This window comes from Lynx canadensis, chromosome A2 (assembly GCF_007474595.2).
Source record: "Lynx canadensis isolate LIC74 chromosome A2, mLynCan4.pri.v2, whole genome shotgun sequence".
NCBI lineage: Eukaryota > Metazoa > Chordata > Mammalia > Carnivora > Felidae > Lynx > Lynx canadensis.
The window spans coordinates 111219328-111246390 of record NC_044304.2 but is presented as its reverse complement, the minus strand read 5'-3'; the positions used below and the strand labels follow the sequence as shown (position 1 = coordinate 111246390).

The 27063-nt window shown below is 36.5% G+C and overlaps 1 protein-coding gene across 1 annotated transcript in view; it reads right to left on the bottom strand.

Annotated features, from left to right (window-relative positions):
* Positions 1-292: 292 nt before the first annotated feature.
* Positions 293-27063, bottom strand: part of HDAC9 (histone deacetylase 9) — a 741574-nt gene continuing 714803 nt past the window's right edge. The window contains exons 25-26 of the mRNA XM_032592422.1: positions 20688-20835; positions 293-520 (exon numbers count right to left, since the gene is read on the bottom strand). Of these exons, the coding sequence (XP_032448313.1) occupies positions 481-520; positions 20688-20835 (188 nt within the window). The 3' untranslated portion in view covers positions 293-480. The remainder of the gene's footprint in view (positions 521-20687; positions 20836-27063) is intronic.

Below are 27063 nucleotides of genomic sequence, written 5' to 3'. Positions count from 1 at the left end.
TATCTGTTCATACCCAAAAGCAAATCCTGTAAGCAATTTAAGACTGACAAAAATGCAATAAAAAAAACTGATCAGAATGTCAGGAATGAGTATTTCTTAGGTTTTGCCCAAAATTTTGCTGGCTGTTGTAGCATCCATAATTAACAGTATCTAATGCTGTACTGGATGTTACTAGTTTAAACTTTGGGCGTGGGGGTGGGTCACTCAGCATATTAAAAGTATGCTGGAAGCAGTTTCTTCCAATCATGGTTTACTGTAACTTTAGACTCACAACGGTTATGTTTAAGGAATCTTTAATGCCTTTTCAAGTCCATCCAAAGAACAAGTGAAGCTGCTGTTCAGAATTTTGTGCCCAGTGTTTATGTTACATCGAATCTGTGCCACCCAGGCAGCAGACAAGACATGTCTGAGGGTGCTGGGTGGGGGGATACACAATGATGTCACACACAGGAAATATGGTGGGGGGGGGGGCTTGGCACTTCACAAGGCTGGCTCCTCTTCCATAGGCTCACCAGCAGTTCTGTAAAAATAAACAGGCAATCAGAATACGGCATAAGAGTACACAATGACATTGTAGATTTTCATGCATAATCAAAGCTGATTTTTCAGCTCTCTCTAATGTTTATTTGTGTTATTCAGTTATCCATAAATAGAGTTTCTTTCCTAGGAAGTATAAACAAATGTCAAGTGGAAAAACATTTTAGATCCAAGCAATCATTGGAAATGTTCCTGTTTATATTAAAACATGTCAAAATATTTTATAAGTCTAGATTCTGAAATGTACATGTTTTGTGTCTAGTACAGTCCAATAATTTATTGAAAAAATTAACTACAATATTTTATTTTAGGAGCAATCACAATGATTTCCTATGGAACCAGTTTGCTAATGAGAGCAAAGGACCCATCTAGCTTCTGGAGGAGACTCACCAGGGCTCTAGTTTTTGCTTCTGTTCTTTCATAACTGGATTGGCTGCCTGCCGGAGGCATTTCAAATCAAATTCTGAATTTGATTAGTAAATCGCTGCTACAGACCCAACATTTTTACAAGAAATGCTCTATGGAAGTGTGTAAATAGTTTTTATTCGGCATCATCTGTGGGGTGTTCTGCTCAGGCAAAACCAAAACTAATTGCTTGGAAATTTATACTTGATATTTAAACTTAATTTAGTAACACTCTGAGGGTGTTTTAAGGCAAACTTTTAGAATGATTTTTAATTTAGTCAAAAGGACAGATTGTAGGAGAAATCCAAATACATGAGGTAGTTGGATTGTTGAGGAAGACTACTGGGATTTGAGACGCCGAGAGAAGTGAGTTTGAGTCTGAGCTCTGCGATTTGCTAATGTTGTAACTGCTAATGTTGCACTCCCATGAAGCAGTGGCTTCAGGTTCAAAACCAGAGGGAAAAAATGTTCCTTACAGAATTAGGTAAGGTTAAAAAAAAAAGATACAAACTTGACTTGTAAACAATAAACACTATGAGACATTAGTTATTTAATACTTTGGATCTGTCCCTTTGTCATCTAACATATGCATACAATTGTGTGAATGGTTCAGAGATACAGAGTTATGCCTATGCTACCACAGGAAACTAAGGAAACAATATTTGGATGATGGTTCTCTTTGGATGGTGCAGTAATAGATAGGTGGTTTTCATTTTTTTCATATAGTTTATACTTGCCATGATTCTATGAGTTACTTTCATAATGGAAAAAAAATGCTATGTTTAAAACAAAGCTGCTCCTGAAGACAAATTAACTATTTAGCCATGTTGTTTTATACATTTATAAGGAAAATAAATCAAGATTTCTATGCATCTATAAATAAAGTAGTTGCCATTAAAACAAATTTTTAGCGTTTATTTATTTTTGAGAGAGAGAGAGAGAGAGAGAGAGAGTGCGAGCAGGAGAGGGGCAGAGAGAGGGAGACATAGAATTGAAGCAGACTCCAGGCTCCGCTGTCAACACAGAGCCCGCCCGGCACGGGGCTCCAGCTCATGAACCGAGAGATCGTGACCTGAGCTAAAGTCGGACACTTAACCGACTGAGCCACCCAGGTGCCCCAAGTAGTTGCCATTTTAACTTAGTGTTTTTATAATATCAATGAGATGGTAATAAAAAGGATTTTAATGCATCCTCTAAAGCATGAGAAATATCAGATATTCATTATTTGACATTTCCTAAAGGGGTGCCAAATCAGTCCACGTGAGTACTAAAAAAAAAAAAAATCATTTCTTAGGAAGTTATAGCCTGTCCAAGAGTATACTGGATAAGGAGGTTGTGAGAAAGCATTTAGCATTGTTATATAAGATTAAAAAAAAAACTATTTAAATGAGTCATACTCTATTAAAATCTTTCCAAACTAAAATTATCAGCATGCTGAGAAGAAAACTCTAATGGAAACTGAGTTTTCCTATTTTTTTTTTAGCTTTATTGAGATCCAACTGACATACAACATTGTGTAAGTTTAAGGTGTAGAATGTGATGACTCGATACACAAATATATTGCAAAATGTTTACCACAAACACACATCTTTCACTTCATGTAAGTACCATCTGGTTGTTGTTATGGTAAGAACATTCAAGATTTAATCTCATAGCAACTTTCATGCATACATTACTGTTAATTATAGTCACCTTGCCTTACATTACATCCTTGGAATCGATTCATCTTATAAATGAAAGTGTGTACCCTTTGACCGACATTGTCCCATTTCCCCCAACTCCCAGCCCCTGGTAACTAACAATCTATTCTCTGTTTCTATCAGTTCAATGTGGGCTTTTTCCAGTTTTACTGAGAAATAATTGACATATATAATTGAATAAGTTTAAGGTGTACAGTATGATGGTTTGGCTTACATATATTGTGAAATGATTATCATAATAGGTTTAGTTAACATCCATCATCTGGGGGCCTGGGTGGCTCAGTTGGTTGAGCTTTCGACTTCAGCTCAGGTCATGATCTCACAGTTCATGGGTTCAAGTCCCGCATCGGGCTCTGTGTTGACAGCTCGGAGCCTGGAGCCTGGTTCGGATTCTGTGTCTCCCTCTCTTTCTGTCTCTCCCCTACTCTTGCTCTTTCTCTGTCTCAAAAATAAACATTAAAAAAAAAGAATCCATCATCTTATATACATACTGAGTTCAATAGGTTTAGATTTCACATATAGGTAAGATCATACAAATGAGTATTTATCTTTGTCTGCCTTATGTCACTTAGCCTAATGCCCTCAGGTTCACTCATGTTGAATCTCTTTTATGGCTGAATAATATTCCATTGGAAGTTTATACCACATTTTCTTTATCCACTCATCCATCAATGGAGACAGGTGTTAGGTTGTTTCCTTGTCTTGGCTGTAGTGAGCAATGCTGCAATGAACATGAGAGTGCAGATATTTCTTCAGGATACTGATTTTGTTTCCTTTGGATTATATACCCTGTAGTGAGGTTGCTGCATCACATGGTAGTTCTATTTTTAATTTATTAAGCAATCTCCATCACTAACATTTATTATCTCTTGTCTTTCTCATGCTAGCCATTTTAACTGATGTAAAATGGTATCTCATTGTGGTTTTGATTTGCATTTCCCTAATGATTAATGATGTTGAACATCTTTTCATATACCTGTTGGCCATCTGTATGTTTTCTTTAGAAAAATATCTGTTCTGGTCCTTTGTCCATTTTTTAATCAAATTATTACTTTTTGCCATTGAATTGTATGAGTTCCATATATATTTTGAATATCAACCCCTTATATATGTATCATGATTTGCAAATATACCATATATCACATATATACATGTGTTTGCAAATATTTTCTATATCATAGGTTGCCTTTTCATTTTGTTGACTGTTTCTTTTGCTGTGCAAAACTTTTAGGTTGATGTAGTTACACATGTTTATATTTTTGCTTTTGTTGCTTTTTCTTCTTTTTGTCATATCCAAAAAATTCATTGCAAAAGACCAAAGTCAAGAAGCTTTTTTCCTTATTTTTTTTCTAAACTATAACTATGTTTATAGTTTCAGGTCTTCATGTAAGTCTTTAATCCACTTCAAGTTAATTTTTGTGAGTGGTGTATGATAGGGTCCAATTTCATTCTTTTTCATGGGAATGTCCAGTTTTCTCAATACCATTTACTGAAGAGATTATTTCCCCTTTGAATATTCTTGGCTCCCTTGGTAATATTAGTTGACTGTATATGTGAGGGTTTATTTCTGGGCTGACTGTTCTGTTTCATTGGTTTATGTTTGCTTTTATGACAGTGCCATACTGTTTTGACTACTACAGCTTTGAACAGTTTTAACTCAGGATGTGTGATGCTTCCAGCTTTGTTCTTTCTCAAGATTGTTTTGGCTATACAGGGTCTTTTGTCATTCCATATGAATTTGAGGATTTTTTTTCTTCTATTTTTGTGGAAAATGCCATTGGAATTCTGATAGGAATTTCACTGACTCTATAGATGACTTTGGTGTATGGACACTTCCAAACAGTTAAACCTTCTTTGTGTCATTTTCAGTTTCTTTCATCAGAGTCTTCTTTTTGGTATATAGATCTTATTTTGTATTCTGCAACTAGCAAACAGAGATAATTTTACTTCTTCTTTTCTTGTTTGGATGCCTTTTGTATCTTTTTCTTCCCTAATTGCTCTTGGTAGGACTTCCAGTACAATGTAGAATAGGAGTGGTGAGAATAGGTACTCTTATGTAGTTTCTGATCTTAGAGGGACAGTATTCAACTTTTACTGTTGAGTATGATGTTAGCTGTGGGTCTGTCATATGGCCTTTATTATGTTGAGGTATGTTCCTTCTATACCTAATTTGTTGAGAGTTTTCATTATGAAAGGATGTTAAATGTTGTCAGTTGTTTTCCCTGCACTTATTGAGAGAATCAGATGATTTTTATCCTCCATTCTATTAATGTGGTGTATCATGGTGATTGATTTGCATATGTTGAACCATCCTAGGGATAAATTCCACTTGATGATGTTGTATTATCTTTTAAATGTGTAGTTGAAATTACTTGGTATTTTGTTGAGGATTTTCACATCAATGTTCATCAGGGGTGTTGGCCTATAATTTTCCTTTTTTTGTAGAATCCTTGTAGTATCTGACTGTGATATTGAGGCAATATGGGGTATATTAAGAGACGTTTGAGAGTATTCTCTTCTTTATGATTTTTTGGACAAGTTTGAGAACTGCTGTTAATTCTTCTTTAAAGGTTTAGAAGAATTCACCAGTGAAACCATCTGGGACTGGAATTTTGTTTGAGAGGTTTTTGATTACTGATCCAATTTCCTTACTCATTATTGGTCTGTTCAGATTTTCTATTTCTTCATGATTCAGTGTTGGTACATTGTATATTTCTAGGAATTTATTAATTTCTTGTAGGTTATCCAATTTGTTGGCATATAACTGTTCATAGTAGTTTCTTATGCCACTTGTATTTATATGGTATTAGTTGTATCCTGTTTCATTAATAATTTTATTATTTGAGTCTTCTTTCTTGGTAAGTCTAGCTAAAGGTTTGTCAACCTTTTTAGTTTTCAAAGAATCAACTCTTAATTTTGTTCATCTTTCCTATTGTTTTTCTATTCTCTATTTCATTTATTTCTGCTGTGATTTTTGTTATGTACTTTCTTCTAGCAACTTTGGGCTTAGTTTGTTTTTTTTCTAGAAGTTCCTTAAGATGTAAACTTGGGTGTTTTGAGATTATTTATTTATTGAGGCATTTACTGTTGTAAATTTGCCTCTTAACACTGCTTTCCCTTTATCCCATAAGTTTTGGTATATTCTGTTTCCATTTTTGTTTGCTTCAAGATATTTATTTCAAGACATTTTTTTATTTTCTTTTGATTTCATCCTTGAACAATTAGTTCAAGAGTGTGTTAAAATTTCCATATATTTGTGAATTTTCCAGTTTTCCCCCTGCAATTGGTTCGGAGTTTCATACCATTGTGGTCAGAAAACATACTTGGTATAATTTCAGTCTTAAAATTTGCTAAGACTTGTATTGTGACATAACATTTGATTTGTCCTAGAGAATGATCCTTGTTCACTTGAGCAAAAATGTATATTTTCCTGCTGTTGGATGAAATGTTCTGTTTATGTTTGTTAGATCCATTTGCTGTAAAGTGTAGCTCAAGTCCAATATTTTCTTACTGATTTTCTCTCTGAATGATGTAACCATTGTAGAAAGTGGAGTACTGAAGTCACCTACTATTATTGTATTGTTGTATATTACTCCCTTCAGATCCATTAGTATTTGCTCAATTTATTTAGGTGTTACAATGTTGGTGGCATGTATATTTATAATTGTATCCTCTTGATTAGCTGACCTACTTATCAACATATAATGACCTTTGCCTCTTATTACAGTTTTAGACTCAAAATTTATTTTTTGTTACATACATACTGCTACTCCTGCTCTATTCTGTGTTTCCATTTGCATGAAGTGTCTTTTCCATTCTTTGACTCTGAGCCTATGTTTGTCCTTAAAGCTAAAGTAGTCTTTTATAGGCAGTATGTAGATGGTATTGTTTGTTTGTTTAAATTCACTTAGCCATGCTACGCCTTTTGATTGAAGAATCTAATCCATTTACATTTAAAATAATTGTTGATAACTAAGAACTTACCGTTTTGTTAATTGCTTTCTAGCTGTTTTGTAGTCCCTTTGTTCCTTTCTTCCTTTCTTGATGTCTTCACTTTGAATTGATATTTCTTCTTAGTGGTATAGTTTGATTCCATTCTCTTTATCTCATGTGTACCTACTATAGCTTTTTGTTTTGTGGTTAGTCTGAGGCCTACTTGAAACATCTTGTACATATAACAGTCTATTTAATCTGATAACAACTTAACTTTGCTCACATGCAAAATTCTACCCTTTTACTCCTCCTCCCTACATTTTACGCTTTTTATGTCACACTTTACATCTTTTTATACTATGTATCTGTTAAGAAATTATTGTACCTATATCTATTTTTAATACTTTTGCCCTTTAACTCTTACACTAGAGTTAAGTGGTTAATACAACATCATATTACAGTATTAGAACATTCTGATTCTGACTGTATTCTTACCTTTACTAGTATACAGAATATTTTCATGTTTTCAAGTTATTCAGTATCATTCTTTCTCTTCAGCTTATAAGAACTACTTTCAGCATTTCTTCTAAGGCAGGTGTTGTGTGATGAATTTACTCAGCCTCTGTGGTTTGGAAAAAAATTTATCTCACCTTCATTTCTGAAGGACCACTCTGCTAAATAAACTATCCTGGTTGACAGTTTTTTATTTTCAGCATTTGAATATATTACCCCACTCTTTCCTGGCTTACAAGGTTTTTGCTGAGAAAACCACTGATATCTTTACTGAAGTTCCCTAGTATGAGATAATTTTTTTTTCTTGATACTTTTAAATTTCTCTTTGTCTTTGATTTAGAGAGTTTTATTATAATGTGTCTTACAGAAGGTCTTTTTTTTTTGGTTTTGTTTTGTTTTGTTTTGTGGTGAGAGAGAGACAGAGACAGAGAGAGAGAGCGCACACACATGAGTGGGGGAGAGGGGGAGAAAGAGATGGAGAAAGAGAATCTCACTACCACGAGATCATGATCAGAGCTGAAATCAGTTGGACACTTAACTGACTGAGCCACCCAGGCACCCCCAAGAATATAATTTTGTATTGGAATTTTGAGCTGACCTATTAGTCTCATGAACCCAGGTTATCTAAATCTTTCCTCAGGTTTGGGAAGGTCAGCCACTACTACTTTGTATTTTTTAAGTTTTATTAATTTTGAGGGTGGGAGAGGCAGGAGAGAGGAATAGAGATAATCCCAAGCAGGCTCCACAATGTCAGTGCAGAGCCTGACGTGGGGTTTGATCCCACAAACCACGAGATCACGACCTGAGCAGAAATTGATTTGGACTCTCAACTGAATGAGCCACCCAGGCACCTTAAGCCATTATTACTTTAAATAAGCTTTCTGTCACCTTCTTCTACTGAGATTCCAATAATTCATAATCACTCCTGTGATTACAAGGCCTTCCCAGGGGCACAGCAGTGGAGGCCAATGCTGGGATTCAGGTTAGTGGGGTGCAAGGACACAGCTGAAGGGGCTAGATGCAGTTGAGCCCAATGGTTCAAATCACTGGGTCTGAGTCAGGTTTAGATGTGGGCCTACATGAAACTTTGTGGGCCTTGACTTTTGGAGTACGCTCCTGTGGCTGCAAGGCCTCACCATAGGTATAAACATGGCAGTTGAGGCTAGTGAGTTGGCCAGGAGTATGCAGGTACAGAGTTGAAGGGCCTAGCTGCACCTGGGCTCAAGAGTTCAGGCCAGAGACAGAAGATAGGGCTGAATCCTGTCCTCTGCCAGTTGTGGGGGCCATGACTGTCAGAATGGACTCCCATGGCTGCAGGGTCTTGCTATGGGTGCACAAATGGTAGTGGAGGCTGGTGATGGGAGTCAGGCCAGCAGCGTGCTGGTGCACAGCTGGAGGGGCTATCCCTGAGTCTGTGCATGGTGGTGGATGAATGGCAGGGGTCCAGGTTGGTGTCTTGCACTGGTGCAGCCACAGAAGCTGGGGCTGCTGCCAGTATAAATCCCACGCTGCAGAGGCATGGGGGACAGAGGGAAGAAATGAGGAGAGACTTGGGAAACTAGATAACATGAACATGAAAACCTCTGGGGTAAAAACCTGGTGTAAAATCTCCAGGGGGTCTGAAGGAGCTGTTTTGGACATTGGTTTCTTCAGCAGTAAAAGCTACTGGGTTCCCTGCAGAGCATGTCACTGGGAACCACGATCACTCCCATTGCATTTCTTTTTTTTTTTTTAATTTTTTTTTTTTTTACATTTATTTATTTTTGAGACAGAGAGGGACAGAGCATGAACGGGGGAGGGTCAGAGAGAGAGGGAGACACAGAATCTGAAACAGGCTCCAGGCTCTGAGCTGTCAGCACAGAGCCTGATGCGGGGCTCGAACTCACGGACCGTGAGATCATGACCTGAGCCGAAGTCGGTCGCCCAACCGACTGAGCCACCCAGGCGCCCCTCCCATTGCATTTCTGATACTGGTTGTGCCCACACTTCTTCCTTGTTCCAGGCCATCTCTACATGTCTCAGCTTTGCCAGTTCTCTGGGTGGGGTGAAACTGAAGTAGGTCCTTCCTGCAGTGTCCCAAAAGGGTGGGGATGCTGGTCACTCATCCCACTCTCCTCTTCCCAGCAAGGGGAACTCTTTCTAGCTGAGGCCCTCCTGGTGCTCAGTAGTGTCAGTCTGGAGAATGGATGACTCAGGCAAAATGAAGCTGTTCTTCATTCCCTTTTTATGTGGTTATTCTCAGGTTTTCTGTTCCACTGTTCTGCTAAAGTTTGTGAGTAGACTGCTAAGCTCTCCCAGAGCTGTTTTTGTTCGTGGACAGGTATCCAATTATTGATCTTTGTTGGGGGAAAAAAGCTCAGGTCTCTGCTCTCCCATAATAGTGACATCATTCCCCTAACCTGAATTTTCCTATTTCTAACCCAAATCTACAATAAGATGATCTTTACCCCCATACCCAGGACTCAATTATGGCTGGAATTTCAGAGACAATAGTATAGAGAGAAAACATTCCATGGGTCACAGATGTAAGTAACACATATCTATCCTTGGTGGATGATCTGTGCATTCTTCAGATACATACATGTCCAGCCTAAACTCTGAGGACATGAACAGATGCTTCTCTTCTCTTTCCTCTCTTCAAAATCATTTCATGCTTTGGGGCACCTGGGTGGCTCAGTCAGTTGAATGTCCAACTCTTGATTTCGGCTCAGGTCCATGATCCCCGAGTTGTGGGATCAAGCCCCATGTCTAGCTCCGCACCAAGTGTGAGTCCTGCTTAAGATTCTCTCTCCCTCTCTCTCTCTCTCCCTCTCTCTGTCTCCTTGACTCATGAACTTTCTCTCTAAAGTAAAAAAAAAATTATTTCATACTAACCACTTTTTTGGAAATAGTCCACTTACTAATCCCCACCTTCTACTGAATCAAATATGCATCCACATAACTAACCAATTCTCTCTGTGTCTTGCTGCATAGAGATAGTGTTAGTAGCATAGAAAGTTGTAGAATCTCCTGGATTTCAAGGCAAATGCTCTGTGCTTAAGTCCCAGCTCTACCACTTTCTAAAATTTAACTTTGAGCAAGTCAACATTTGTAGAGTCTCAATTTTCTCTTTAAAACTGAAATATTCCTTGACTTGCCCTCAGGGATGTAATTTAAGAGAACATGCTTTATACACTGTAAAGTGTTGAACAATTACAGAAGAACTGTATTATTTACATCTGCCACTGTGATAATTTATAGTATTTCCCTTTTCACATACATAGCTTTCAGTGGAGGTGGTATTGTCTTTATTTAATTCCTATCCCCTAGATATCTGTTTTATAGTCTACATATTTCTTTAAAAGGATTTTTTAAAAAGAAATCATCTTTGTGAAACACTTAGAAAATGAACTTGGTGAGGAATGACCTTTTAATATATTTTTTTAAAAAATTTTTTAAACGTTTATTTATTTTTGAGACAGAGAGAGACACAGCATGAACGGGGGAGGGTCAGAGAGAGAGGAAGACACAGAATCCGAAGCAGGCTCCAGGCTCTGAGCTGTCAGCACAGAGCCTGACGCAGGGCTCGAACTCACAGACTGCGAGATCATGACCTGAGCCGAAGTCGGACACTTAACTGACTGAGCCACCCAGGCGCCCCATTAATGTATTTTTTTGTGTGTGAAACAGTGAGAAGCAATGCTCTGGAAATGTGGGGGCTCCCCACTTCCATAATTAATGTACATATACACCAAGCTTACCTTGATTAGCAAAAATACAGTTGTGGAAAGAGATAGGGAAAGGGAAGAGATGCAATCTTTACATTTTTAAATTTAATTCCACTTGTAAGTAGGTAAGATGCAGATACAGTAAGGTCAACAATACGTATAAAATAAAACCTCCAAAGATAAATTTTAGTACAATAGTTTGGCTAATTGGAAGACATAAACTTCTACTCTAGCCAGCCAACTTAACAGTGAACACTGATGATTCTCTGTCAATAAAGGGTGAAGATTACATATATTTAAGAGAAGGATCTGTTCAGTCCAGCAATCACAGGTTAAGATAACTTACAAAAATATAAAGCAGAAAGTAAACAATTTAACTTGAGAAAATATATAGCATAAATTTAAATTCTTGTATTTGCCTTACATTCTTGTACATTTCCCAAAATGTATTTCATTTCCTATGATTTTTAAAACAGTATTTCTTTGTTTATATGAATAATGTCATTTAGTAATATGTGTTTGCTCTTTTCATTGACTTGTTTGAATCCCATTATTATCTTACTTTTTCTTCCTCCTTCAAGGCAGACAATCTAATGCCTGTTATGTACATTATTTTGTTTGTAGGGTATATATATTATATATATATAATTTCTGTTGCTTAATTTTCTCACTTAGTTCTGCATTTACTAGATCTATCCATGCAGTTATGTTTATCTAGTCTGTCACTGCCAAGTACTACATGGTATCTCCATGATTTTAACTATTTCATTCTCCCAATAATGGACCCCAGGTTTGACTCCCTCTGTCTACCCACCATGAATAAAACTGTAGTGAACTTCCTACTATATATATACTTTAATGACTTTAGACAAGACCATCTTCAGAAGCAGGATTACTAGTTAATATGCTGTGTGTATAGTAAATAGTACTAAACTGCTTTCCAGAATGGCTGCCACACTTACCTTCCCACAGCTCCCAAAGCTCCACATGTCTACTAATTCTGGCACTCCACAGTTTACTGAATCTCTCACTGATTCAAATTATAATTACTGCATGTCTATTATGCACCCTGGCTCTGTTCTAGGTACTACAAGTATTGAGGAGACAGAAAATAGAACAGGGGTACCTGACCTAATTTGGGGATTGATGGTCAGTGAATATTCTCCAAGAAGAGGAAGTGATATTTGATCTGAATTTTTTGGATAAGTGAAAGAAAATGGGGAGGCCAGTACATGGTCAAGTGGGAAGAAAGGGAAGAAAAGTATTCCAAACAGTATGGAGTATATGTGCCAAGGGGCATGATATTAACATGAATATAGGTCTTTGGAAAAAAATATAAAAACCACAGTAAGATACCATTACATATCCGCTAGAAAGGCTAAAATTATAGACTGATTTTACAAAGTGCAGGTGAGGATATGAAGTAATTGGAGTAGTCATTCATTGCTGATGGGAATGAAAGATGGCACGACCATTTTGGAGAGCAGTTTGGAAGTGTATTACAAACACATGGCTTCCCTACACCTTGGCGATTCTATTCCTAGGTATATATCAAAGAAAATTGAGTGCTGTGTTCACAAAATAAAAACTTGTACAAAAATTTCATAGAGACTTAGGTTCCTCAAAAAATTAAAAATATAATTACCATATGATCCAGCAATTCCAGTTCTGGGTATATATCCAAAAGAATTGAAAACAGGATCTTGAAGAGATAATTGCATACCATATTCATTGAAGCATTATTCGCAGTCCAAGAGGTGGAGGCAACCTAAATGTCCATTAATAGACGAATGATAAAGACAATGTGGCATATGCCTACAATGGAATGTTATTCAGCACTAAAAAGGATAGAACCTAATCATATACTACAATATGGATGAACCTTGAGGACATTTTGCTAAGTGAGGTAAGCCAGTCACAAAAGGCAAATACTGCATATTCCACTTATATGAGGTATCAAAAGCAGTTGAATTGTTAGAAACAGAAAATAAAATAGTGGTTGCCAGGAGCTGGGGAATAGGGGAAAGAGAAATTGCTGTTTAATAGGTATAGACCTTTAGTTTTGCAAGATGAAAAAATTCTAGAGATATGTTGCACAATAATGGGCATACAGTTAACACTACTGTATACTTAAAAATGGTTCAGAAGGAAAATGTTATGTTACATGCTTTTTACCACAATAATAAATTTTCATAGCTTTATTCATAATAGCCCTAAATGGCAGAGGACCTGAGTAGACATTTTTCTAAAGAAGACACAGAGATGGTTGACAGGACATGACAAGGTGCTAAACGCCCAGTAATCATCAGGTAAATGCAAATCAAAACCACAATGAGATACCATCTCATACATGTTAGAATGGCTATTATCAAAAAGACAACATATAACAAATGATGGCAAGGATGAGGGGAAAAGAGAACCCTTATGCACTGATGGTGGGATTGTACATTGGTGCAGCCACTATGAAAACATTTTATGGGAGTTCCTCAAAAAATTAAAAATAGAACTGCTATATTATGATCCAGCAATTCCACTTCTGGGTATTTATCAAAGGAAATGAGAAACTAACTTGAAAAGATATATTCAGCCCCATACTCACTGCGGTATGATTTAAAATAGCCAAGACATAAAAGCGACCTAAGTATTTATTAGTGGATGAATGGATAAAGAAAATGTGGCACAATGGAGTATTATTCAGCCATAAAAAGAAGAAAATCTTGGCATTTGTGACAACTTGGATGGACCTTGAGGACATTATGTTAAGAGAAATAAATCAGACAGAGAAAGCAAATACTATATGATCTCACTTACCTGTGGAATCTTACACAAACCTCTGAACTTACACATACAGAGAGCAGACTGGTAGTTGCCAGAGATGAGGGTAGGGGTAAGAGGAAGGTAAAATGGGTAAAAGTGGTCTAAAGGTACAAACTTCCAATTATAAAATAAATAAGTCCTGGGGATGTAAGGTACCTCATAGTGACTATAATTAATATCACTGTGGTTTTTTGTTTGAAAAATGTTAAGAGAATACATTTTAAGGGTTCTCATGACAAGAAAAAAATCATAACTATGTGTGCTAATGGATGTTAACTAGGGTTATTGTGGTGATTATTTCACAAAATATACATATATTAAATCATTATGTTTTATACCTAAAATATAATGCTACATGTCAATTATGTCTCATTAAAAACCCCCAGAGAAATAAATTAATAGCCCCAAGTAGGTAACAAGCCAAACGCCCACCCACAGGATAGAGAGCTTATGGTGTGTTTATACAGGAGGATACTGCACAGTAACAAAAATGAACAAGCTACTGACTATATGGGTCTCAAAAGCATTATGCTTAGTGGAGTAAAATAAGACAGGCAAAAATCTGTATGACCTACTGATTCCCTTTAAATTAAACTTAATGTTTGGCAGAACTAATCTACAGTGTTGAAACTATTTTAAAAAACCAAAAAACAAAAAAACAAAAAAACCAAGTTACCTCTGGAGGAAATGGCGTTGACTAAGAGGCACAAGGCAACTTGCTGGCTGAGGAAAATATTCTTGATCTTGTTCTGAGTGATGTTCATTTGAGTATGGAATAGGTAAAAAAAAATCTGTTTGTGCATACTAGTATATGTAAGGTACGTTCCAGTTTGAAAAAAAAAATATCGCTTCTCGGCCTTTTGGCTAAGATCAAGTGAAAAAAAAAATGAAATAAGTTCACTGATCATGGAGGCTTATGAGTCCTGTTAAGAATGATAATGCTAATGGAATGGAATGGAAAGGCAATGAAGGGTTTTAAGCAGAGGCATGACAGGATTTGCTCTCCAGTTGTTTGTTTTGTTTTGTTTTGTTTTGTTTTGTTTTGTTTTGAAGAGCTCCTGGATTGCTCCGTAGAAACTGGATTAGAAAGGAAGCAAAAATGGATATGGGAACTAGTAAGGAAACTACTATAAGAGTTTGGACAAGAGATGAAGGTACTTTGGACTCAGTGTTGGCAGTAGAAGTTTAAAAAAGTAGATGGTTTGCTCAAGCTATTGTCTCTATCTCAAGATACCTTTCTTCTTTTTTACTAGGTGAAATCCTATATATTTTCCTACCCTGGCTCAGTTGTTCTGCTCTGTGATTTGTTTCCCATTTCTTGGTCTGTGTTAGGTCTTCTTTTTTTTCTACAGCTCAATATAGCAAATTACTTGTCACTTATTATAGTTGGTTGCTCATGTCTAATCCTATGGTAGGAAGAATAATAGCCTCCAATGGTGTCTATGTTCTAATCCTGGGAAGCTGTGAATATAGTCACTTTGCATGGCAAAACTGACTTTGAAGATGTGATTAAAGTTAAGTACCTTGAGATGAAGAAATTATCTTAATTATCCTAGTGGAGCTAATCTAATCATGAGTCTTCCAAAGCAGGGAATCTTTCCCAGTTTATAAGCCAGCTTTCCCAGCTTTCTTCTTTCAGTCAGATAGAGACGTGATAAGTGAAGAAAGGTCAGCAGGATGTATATCTGCTGGTTTTGTAGATACAGAAGGGGGTCATGAGCCAAGGAATACAGGCAGCCTCTAGAAACTGGAAAAGACAAGGATGCAGATTCTCTCTTAGATCCTCCAGGAAAGGACTCAAGCCCTGCTAACCTCTTGATTTTAGCCTAGAGACTTGTCAGCCTTCTGATCTTTCTGTCATTTTAAGCCACTGATTAATTTTACAGTAATTTTTAAAGCTAGCAATAGAAAAGTAATAAAATCCTCAAGTATATGAACATTTTGGGGACTGTGAGGAAGCTTTGTGACCCTGAATCTCAACACTTTGTCCAGCACATACAGAATAATCAGATGTGTTTAAAGAATGAATGGACTGGATATTCTCTTTCCTCATTCCGCAGGTTGGAGGATAATCCTGTAATCTGTCAGCATCACTCCCATGTTTGTCTCCCTCCCTAAATACAATTCCTTTCTCCATTCAGGAAGATACTTTGCTGCCTCCTCCCTCCTTTATTGTATTTATTCAGTCAATCCATCTTTATGATATGAGTACTATGGTTTCTAGTTATCTGAAAATTGACATTGTCAATTAGTCCTATTAAAAATACATATAAAATAAACATTTTGAAAACTCTTATAAAAATATAAAAATACTAATTCTCTCACAAAACATAGTAAATCGAGAGAGACAAGAATTGCTAAGGTATCATTACAAAATGTTACCATTTTCACAGTATTTCATCTTCTCTCTTTGGATTCATTCATTCATTAAGTATTTATTTATTACCTACAATGTATTAGGCATTGTGAAAGTCTTGAGTTAAGTCAGCTAATTACAGATTAATGAACTCAACCAATTTATTGCTTAGAGATTATTTGTCAATCCCTTGTGTTTAATGACTGTACTACTGATTTAACCTATGAACAGTCAGCCATAGATGCCCAGGTACAGCCTCCATATTCTAATACACATCACTGGATGATGAACTATGTATTAAAGGAGGCAAAAATAAATTGTGGAAGAAGAAAAATGATGGAAAAAATAATGAAACCAATCTGTACTGAGTATTTACTATGTATTAGGTATTGTGTTAAGATGTACTGTTTCATTTTCTCCTCAAAACCCTATGAAATTTTCCCTTCATTTTAAATACAAGGAAAACAATGCCCAGGGAGATAAGTAACTTGCCTGAGACCACACAATTATTAAGTTGGTGCTGGGATTTGAATCTGTGCAAGCTGATTCAGACTCTATTCATCCTTTGTAGTGTTAAGAAGAAAAGAGTGAAGGAGTAGAGATGAAGATGAAATGATAGGAAGCTGAAGTTATCATGTGATCTTATTTTACTTATAGTCCCATTCAAATGTGCTTTTTCCTTAGAAAACACTTCTTTTAAGAATTCAGAAGGAACCCTAAAATATATAAATGGGCACTGGGTTGAACCCTAACATGCTAGGTCAGACTTTAAACATACCCCGTGACCATATGATAGGCACCAAAAAACAGAGATAAAAAGATGGTCCCCAGAAAGAAGAGGAAAAAGAAGAGAAGAAGGGACAGATTATCCTTCCTTTTACCAGGAGCTTCCAAATCGTTAGCCCACTTAGCCCATTTTTCAACTAAGATTTTGTTGACACTGGATGAAAATTCAGAATAAAGTTTATATTGGAATGTTTGCTTGGTTAGATAAACAAGTGCTCAAAATAATGGCATCATAGAAAAAAATCAGAAAACTGCATAATTTGTGCAATATTTAGCTTTAGAAGCCTTGGAGATATAATCCTAAAGAACAGAAAACAAAGTTGTGTTTCTAGGAATACTAGACATGGATGTGTCTTTAATAGTAGTCTATATTTCTATATAAATATTCAGATACAGAAAAATGTGGTTGAAAATGTCCTTGGCACTAGTGTAGGCCATTCACTATCACCAGTGATAGGGAGATGATACTTGGGATTTTCCAATTTATAGTTATACATTTTTTATACTCATGAGTAAGACAGTTATTCAAAAAACAAAATGGCTACGCTTAGAATCATATATTTTCTCATACTTCTGTATTATATAATGACTTGAAAACATCTCATGAGAAAAGTTGCCAAAATTAGAAGACTAAATAATTAAATAAACAACCAGATTGGAATGTATTAACAAAATCTAACATGGTTCACACTATAATCAACAGGTCAAACTGACATTTGAAAAATATAACTTTCAGGGTACCTGGGTGGCTCAGTCGGTTAAGTGTCTGACTCTTGATTTTGGCTCAAGTCTTGATCTCACAAGTGTGAGATCAAGACCTGCACCCAGCTCTGTGCGGATAGCATGGGCCTGCTTACAATTCTCTCTCCCCCTCTCTCTTCCCCTCCTCTGCGCATGCTCACATGCTCTCTCTAAAAAATAAATAAACATAAAAAAAAAAGAAAAGAAAATGTAACTTTCAGTTTCTGTTTTGGTTTAAAAAAAGAGAAAGAAACACTCAGGAATTCTGGATTGTAAATGTGTTCCCAATAACTGAATAGTTTATCATCCTGAAGTTTTGATTGTCAGAGAGAGATTTTTCTTGATTTTCAGCACAGCCTGAACTGGTATCCAAGAATAAACCTGAATACTGCACTGACCTTTTCAAAGTAGAAGCATTTGAAACAGATATCCAACCAATGCAAACTATAATCTTTTAAAGGTGAAGTCTCCTAGCAAATAAGAAGAAACCTAAAATCATAGTTCTCTCTTCTAAGTGACCAGGTCTATCTATTTAAATAATCTTTGAACATATAACTGGGCCCCTTTCATTTTTTTGTCTTTTTTTTTTCTGGTCTGCTATTGATTTCTTTCTCACTCGAGTCCTTTGCCACCTGAAAACTATGTTTTGAAAACTGTATTTCAGTTAATCATCTCTAAAATGAATCCCCACATATCAGCCTTTTTCTAATAATTTATTCTTCATGGTCCATCAATAAGTTGTAAAAAATGAAATAACTGTTTGCAATGTGTTGTCATCTCCCTTTTGCCCCCCCCATCCAAGAAAAATGAACAAAAAATACTTACAATGGTTCTTAGCCAGGAGCATTTTATCCCTTATTCACTAGTGGTAAATGAGTCAGATATGAGTTGGCCAGGAAAAGAGCTGCTTTACCCAAAATCTTAGTACAAAATGAGTCATCTCACTCCAAACACCAATATATCCTCCAAAATAACTGGCAAGAATTTCCTATAAAAAGAATCTTGCCTTCACTCTTTTCCATTCATTTAGCATTCTGATTTTTCTAATTTTTTAATTTCCTGTGTACTTATAATATTACATTCATAACAAAGACCCAAGAACATTTCCATCTTTTTATCTCATTCTGAAAGTCTTCTTCCCTGTATTGAGTAGGGAGACAATTCTAATAGCATGCCCCTGAAAAGAACAAATGTGCTGTGGCTTTCAAGGGTTCTCTGTCTCTGACTCTCTCTGATGAAATTCATGCATGGTTCAATAGAAATGCAAAAGCCAATTCTAGAAGAAGTTTTCTTTTCCTCTGCTGAAAAAGTGAGTGCAAAGCCTTGGAAAATATTTCAAGCAAAACTACTTTTCTTCTCATAAGAAAAATCAATCAAAATAGATACCGTGTGTTTCATACTGGTAAACAAACATGAATCCAGGTCACAAGCTTAAACTCTGTTTTCCCTACACATCAGAACATTCCCATTCTCATTCTCTCTCTGCTATCAGAGGAAGCTTAAAAATCACTGTGAGCTCTTAAAAAAAAAATCACTGAGAACTCAAGCCAGGGTTAAGTCCCCATTGATTAACAGAAGTCAAACACATTATTTACCTGAGGATAAGAAAGCATACTTATAGAGAGAATTCATGCCAAAGTTCTGAGATTGTTTTTACTACTTGGGGCTTATAACATGACTTATCATTCTTAATTATTCTAAGCAAAATTATTTACAATTCATTTCACTCAGGTTGGAATTTAGCTTCACTTCTCTATATTAAATGAATTCTAAAGAACAAATATATTCCTTTTATATCCAACACTAACAGATGTTAGTTTGCTCAGTTTTATAGTCCTCAGATGACAGACAACTAACTGCATTTGGCTTTGGGAATAATTGCAACACCTTTGCATTATGAACTTGGTTTGGTTCTTAGCTGGGAACTGCAGGGGGTTAGTTCATATTATCGAAGAAGTGAAATAAGTTTTCCCTTTATGCTCCAGATGCCCATATGAAGATGCCTTCTAATACAGTATTATACAACTTTTTTTTTTGACAGGTAATCTGGTCTTAAATGGTTATAGTAAGAAAAATACTTCCATAAAAATGAAATATTTTATTCAATGCATCTCCTGCTCTTCACCAAAGCAAGATGTTAAATCCATTAAACTCCGAATGTCCAGTAAAAGTAAGAAAGCTAAAACGGTTCAAATTTGCACATTCTTGGGAAAATTGCCAACTAGGTACTAGGTAGCAGGATCTGTGTAATTAATGGTGATGTTATTGACAGAGGGAATATGATTTCCTTCTCAGAAGCATTTTAAAAGTGCAAGCCGGCAGAGCTTTAGTAAAGCCTCACCTGATTCGTTTTTAAATTGAGAAAATGTGACTTTGAAGCCAGCTACAGAAAGCAGCAATGTTAATATATGTACATTTGTGATGGATTTGGTTCTGGCAGACTTAAAAGAAATCTTGAATGTAACACTGTCTGTATGATAGGATGATGAATACCAAAATGCACAAACCAACAAGCATTTCTCAGAAGGAGAATAAGCAAACTCAATCTTAGGTTAACCTTATTTTTCTTTTCCTGAAAGCTATACTCATATGAAGACTGACTGGATTCAATTTCTTATCATAAGATAGAATAAAATCAGACTGAAGAGTCCACACATTCCTTTTCACACACTCCCATCTCCTTTGTAGGCCACTTGTATCTTTATCCAGTCCTTGTACCACAAGAATAGTCATATAAGGAGCTCGTACGTGTTTAGGTTTTCTAAATTATTGACTAGTAATACCTCCAGCTTCTGCTCTCGTTTTTTCACTTTGTTATAACAGTAATTTCAAAATGATGATAGAAAAAGAATATCTGGAAAATGAGAGATAACTAAGAAGTAAAGCCCACAAGCAGCTCTTTCCATAATGATCTGCACTAAATTACTCAACAAGGAGTGATTTTTCTCACCATGTATCTCACGCCCTCTATTTCTCTGTGAACTGCAACCACATGCTCTAGTTCTGTGTTTCCCACTAAGAATGGAATTCTTGGTGGCCTATAGTGTGTGCTGTGGCATCTGTGGCTTTGGAGAACACAGGTTGTGGAAGCGGAGGAGACAGGAGAAGGAAAGCCTGGAGAGAGGTTCACAAATGCTAATGATGAGCCTGGATGTTACTGACCTTAATGACTCCCCCATCTTGGATCCATACCTGCTGTCTTCTGAAGCAAAGGGCTGTTCTACATCTACCGTCAGGGAGGCCATGGCAGAAACGGTCTCCGTCTCCTCTTGCAACTGTGCCCCAGCCAAAGCACAGCCCCTTGGCACAGCCACCATCCTAACTGACTTCCAGTACTTGCCTAGAAAAAAAATGCATCATATTTTAATAGGAATTTTAGAGCAGTATTAATCAGACTACTTATATAGGTCCAACTCAGAGCAGTTGTTGAGTTAAAATTCTCTATGCTATACATAGCTGTAATTTGGTTTCTTAAATATTATGATTAAGTCTATTTCTCAGTCTAAGACTGCCAAGTTGTGAAGTGCTCATAGTCCCCAGCCTGAGTCTCTCCCTTGCTTAGAGGGTAATAAAGTGAGGAATAATCCATGGTCCAATGAACTCACTATCAGACTGGCAGTTGTCTCTACAATCAAGTAAGCAAACCCTGGGCATTGTGCCCCCTGGGAAATCCTTAAGAGACTGGGAGGTAGAAGTCTTATGGAGAAACTGAATGAAATAGTAATGTTAAAAATTGCTATTGAGCCATTACCTTTTTATAAAAAAATGAGGTTAGAATATTAAAGAAAAGGAAAAGCCCCAAAATGCCAGCATGAATTGAATGGCAACTTTGCCAGAACAATCAGGTTTGTTAGTCCTGGATGTTCTTTCTTTCTTAACCCCAGGGTGAGTACTAGAACAATAATTGATTTAAAACTTTAATAAATGCACTGGTTGATATTGGCACCCTTCCTCATGTCATACGGAAGTTTCATTTTTTGAGGAGGGGAAGGGGAATGAGGAAAAGAGGAGGTCATTGCATGAAAACATGCCAGTGGGATAAATATGAAAAAGCAGAGTCAATGGCCTTCTTGCAGCCCCTAAGCTATTCTGCGTGTTAGTGTGTGTGTGTGTGTGTGTGTGTGTGTGTGTGAAGTATTGAGTCATCTCAAATCAAAGCAGGAGAATATTCCTAGGTGCTGACTTACCAGGTTAGAACTATCTCTGCAGCCTGACGAATTAGGAAAGAATTTGGCATGCAGAGTTTGCTTACTTCAAAAAAAACAAAAAACAAAAAACAAAAAAAAAGTTCAACTAGAATAGAAAAGACAAATGGATGGGGCACCTGACTAGCTCAGTCGGTTGAGTGTTCAACTCCTGATTTCGTCTCAGGTCATGATCCTAGGGTCATAGGATCACGCCCTATATCAGGCTCTGTGCTGAGTGTGGAGCCTGCTTAAGATTCTCTCTCTCTCCCTCTGCCCATTTCCCCTGTTCATGCTCTCTCTAAAATAAAATTTAAAAAATAAACTAAAAATTAAAAAAAAAAAGAAAAGGCAAATGGATGAATGCTGGATTGGGAACGAAGATAACTGGGGAAAGATCTCAAATCCCTTCCAGTTCTAACATTTTTTAATCTGCCTCTCCCTATCTTACTGCTTCACAAAGGAATGGATATCATGTTAGGGGAGAAGACCCAATCTCCCAATCACTTCTCATTTAGTTGTCTACTACAATGTTACTTGTTGTGATCACTTATTCTGACCAAAGTATGAGAATCATAAAGCTTTCAACTAGGACCAAATGATAGCAATTCTAACTGTGAATGAACCCACAAACTAACATTTTCTTTGAAAGCTAAGACTGTGCTAGATGTTGAGGACATAAAGATTCTTCCCTCACACCAAGAAATTTGTGGTCTAAATGACAATTCTGTGTGGAAATTGCCCATGTGATCCTGAGAGGAACTAAGTGGAATATATACTTATGATGATGGGAAAATGAGAGAAGAGTTGCCAGAAAAAACAACACTTGACTGAGTATTTGAAAGACCATCAGAAGTTAGTCAACGTTAAATAGAGGGAGGCAAGTAACCCTGGAAGAGGAAATAGTACACACAGATGTGCAGAGACTGGAATCTCATGTCTCTGTGTTGTTGTTATTGTTGTTGTTGCTGTTGTTGGCGGCGGTGGTGGTGGTGGCAGTGGCAGTGGTGGAGGGGGTTACAAAGTCCATTGCTAGGCACAACTGGAGCATTTGGAAAAGTCTTGAGTGTGATGAAGGAGACTGTTGTTGTAGACATAGGTTAATTAACACACTGTCTTGAATAACATGTGAATGATGTTGGACTTCAACCTGTAGGTGAAAAGGGGCCATTTTAAGCAGAAGAGGCAGGGAATCAGGTTTAAGTTTTTAAAAGATCCCTCTGGACAGATCTTGGATGATGAATTGGAAGGTGATGAGAGTGGTGGCAGGAAAACCAATTTCACATCTTGGCAAAAATCCAGGTGGGAAATGATGATGTCTAAAACTAAAAGGAAGTGACAGAAAGAAATGAGGGAATGGAGTAAAGAGAGGTTTAGGAGGTAGGTAATGAAATGTATCTTGGCTTATTATTTAGGGCACCCCTACCTCTCTCAACTTTGAAAGATGACTCTGATTTGACAATTCCATTCCAAGACCCTAAGTTTTCTAGTTTACAATGTCATTATAATCTTATTCAAGTTGGAAATACCATATTCCATCTCTAAGTGCATTCAGTTGTAATGAGTTTCACAAAATATTATTTTTGATTTTTTTATCAAAAATTTTTAAATTTTTTTTAAGAGAGAGAGAGAGTGCAAGGGAAGAAGGGGCAGAGAGAAAAATGGAGACAAAGAATCCGAAGCAGGCTCTAGGCTCTGAGCTGTTGGCACAGAGCCCGACACGGTGCTCAAACTCATGAACTGTAAGATCATGACCTGAGGGGAAGTCGAACTCTTAACCAACTGAGCCACCCAGGCACCCCAAAACAAAATATTACTACTAAACATTATTTTAGCTCAGGATATTCAGAAAATTGGTGATGCTGGATGACATCCTTTCCTTTTTCTCTAGAGTGACTAATATGGGGCCTCTGACAAACAAACAACAGGTAGCAGGTGGTTTATGGGTTAAATTATGTTTTATACACTATATGAAAGAGAAACTAGCATTAATTAACTCCTAATATGTGCCAAGGAGTATGTTAGATGTTTTCACATTCATAATTTATAATTTCATTTAATCCTCATAACAATTATGATGCAATATTAGGTAATTGTTCTAATTTTTTTGTAACATTTATTTATTTTTGAGAGACAGAGAGAGACAGAGCATGAGCAGGGGAGGGGCAGGGAGAGAAGGAGACATAGAATCCAAAGCAGGCTCCAGGCTCTGACATGGGGCTTGAACCCACAACCTGTGGGATCATGGCCTGAGCCAACGTATGACGCTTAACCGACTGAGCCACCCAGGTGCCCCTGTTGGGTAACCTTTCTAAAGTCACATGGTTAGGAAGAAGAAAAGCTGAAATCCTCATCCAGGATTGACTCCAAAATATCTCTTGCTCTGTACTCTGTTGTCCTCCTTTATTCAGTCCTCCTCTACCCTCTTTCCACTATACATAAGAATATAAAAATGGACTCAATCTATAAACATACCAACTTAAAAGAATTATTTATATTATATAAGAATTATATACATTCTTTGCTTTACCAAAGAAATCATATTTGGTAATAACAGGTTACCCATGTTCCTCAGATATGTTACTCACTTGATGCACCTTTTATTGACTTTATGGTGTGAGTTTTTACACCAAGTGAGACAACCATGTAAGACTTGTCCTTTTTACTCTTCATTTCTCATAACCTTATACTATTGCAAACACCTGTTTACCAGCTAAGACATTGATGAAGCTATCATAAAACTGGAGATAAGGGCTCATTGAAGAGCATGAGTAAGAAGTCCATTGAAGAAGGGGCCCTGAACTAAAAGTCAAGATTTATAGGTTGGAGAATACACACCAGTCCCAGAGAAGTCATTTGGATCACTCTGGAGCACAGTTTCCACAGTTATAACATGATAGTGGTAGAGTTGATAATGAAAGGGGTCTCCTTGCTGTAATTCTCAATGATAGTGATTTTTCTGATCTCATGTTATGTATTACACTTGGATGTTAGAATAAATTTGTTATGGAAGAAAATCTCTATGAGTCTCTAAACGCTTGAGGAGGTCAGTAAACACTTTTAGAAAATATGGCACATCTAGAATAAAGGGCTTTAATTTGGAAGCACTGTACATTTTCCCTTAAGAAGAGAATTCTTGGCCATAGACAAAACAAACATCTTTACTCCCCAAACACAATCAGGATGGAAGGTGTGAATCGTTAATCATAATTTTTCAGTAGAATGACTGACAATGATTCTTCAACATTTAGCCTTTAGGTATGTGAGTAGTAAGAAAGATTTTAAATAGCTAAGACCTTTTGGAATAAAATGTAATGTGTATAAAATATCCTGCTAAGTTAAGATTAAACGTTGGAAGTTTGGTTTTTATCCAAATGTATGAGGTTTCTGACTCAGAAATAACCCAAAACTTTGAATTCAATATGGCCTCTGGAAAGCCTATAAAAACAAAGGAAATATTCTATATTAATAATGCATTCATAGACTACTATCTCTATTTGTGAAGGAGAATAATTAAAATGGAAGTGGGTATAGCACAGACTGTGCCATATGCAGCCAATTCAAACTACAAATTTATGGGTTATGTTTTCACATGATGAGTAGGTTTTTTTTTCTTTCACAAACATATGTGCCAGGATACCGTATCTGTTGGCACGAGAATAATACCCCTATTAGCACACAAGAGAAATGAACCAAGGTTTACTGCTAGAGTTTTCAGGAGCTGTTATTTATAAAGTAAAATATTCGTAACTAGCCACCAGTGGATTAGTCTCCTAAAGCAATAAAACTGTCAAAAGAGAGGAGTTTTACATTAAAACTGGACATGCACACTCCCTCTTTGGTTATATCCTCTATCCTTATTCATTTTGCCCACTATGTAAATCTCCCCACTTTCAACACTTTTCCTTTCCTTTTATTTCTTTCCTTTTCTTTCCTTCCCTCCTCTCCCCCAACCCTCCTCCTCCTCCTCCTCCTTCTTTTTGACTATTTAACCTTCATTATTCTACATTTCTGCTTTTTCTGGTAAAGGCAAAGAATGAATCTAAAATAAAGGTAAGAACCAGGTAATAGATGCAGACAGTCAAGAGTTAGAGGGAGGCCATAGATGGGGTGTCATGGGGTCAGGTAGGAACCATGAGAGGACATTCTGCAGGTACTATGTAATCAGACTTCAGTAACAACAACATTGTTCTTGGTAATAAGCGTTTTGAAAAAACAGGTATTTGCTGTGTTAAAAGCAACACATTAGCCAAAAGTTTTCCCAACCAAAGCCTTTGACACTTTGAATACCTCCTGACCCCTGAAACCTCACCCTTCCCTCATCCTTCTGGGGTTTTAGAGTCATTTCTCAAGCTTGCGCTTAAATAATGTTGTCTTTTGTCATTACACACCATGTTCTCACAGGACAAGAAGCTGGTAGTAAACCATTTCCAATCCCCATCAACTTCAGAGATTATTAACACCCGGGACTTAAAGGGGCCCCACAGAGATTTTCCAGAGCTCAGAGCTTCTTAATAGAGTTTAAGATAGATGTTTTAATCAAAATGGAGACATTTATTGGGATCCAAAGTATTGTATATATATGTAAAAATAAAGATGTATTGAAAGTTGGTGTATCAGTAGAGCGACCAGGTAATTTTTCATCCAAGTTGGGGCAATTTTAAGGTTAAAATGGGGCTAAAAATAAAAATCATGTCATTGAAATGTTCATTTACTGGTCAGCAAACTGTTTTTATCAGTGGACTTATAAAATATAAAATAGTCCTATTCAAAAGTTATTTTCATAACTAAAATTCATTCTAAAAAAACAAAAATATTATAATTCATATATGCCAAAGCATAGTAACTACTTTATACTGATTATGTAAACATTAGAAAATAACATAAGCAGAATTATGATTGCTGCTAAATATTCACATAGGTTAATCAATTTTGTGGCCATATCTCTCAATAATAGAATATCATTGGTATTTTTATGAAGATTGCATTTTTTTCAATGTGGTCCAAATATTTTATACTTTTTCATAAAACTGCCTGAAATCTTCTTCAAAGTGGAATTTTACAGTTAATAAATTTGAAACTGTGGCATCTTTAAATATTCTTCTCAAGAGACTGTAATATTTTTGGTTGACTCCATCTTCACAAGTGTGGTGCTACGGTAGTAAATTCTGCTATATGTGGGATATCTTTCACTTCCAATTTTTAAAATATTGATATCAGTGACTACTTCATACCAAATACTTTCACAACTACTGTTTTTCCCTTCTTTCACAGGTACCTTTATTTGGCAAACATTTTATGTAAGCTGAACTTATCAAGAAAGCTTTCTCCATTTATGATTCTATAAAATTTTATTTACTAAATTTAGATGCTGCAAAATCATA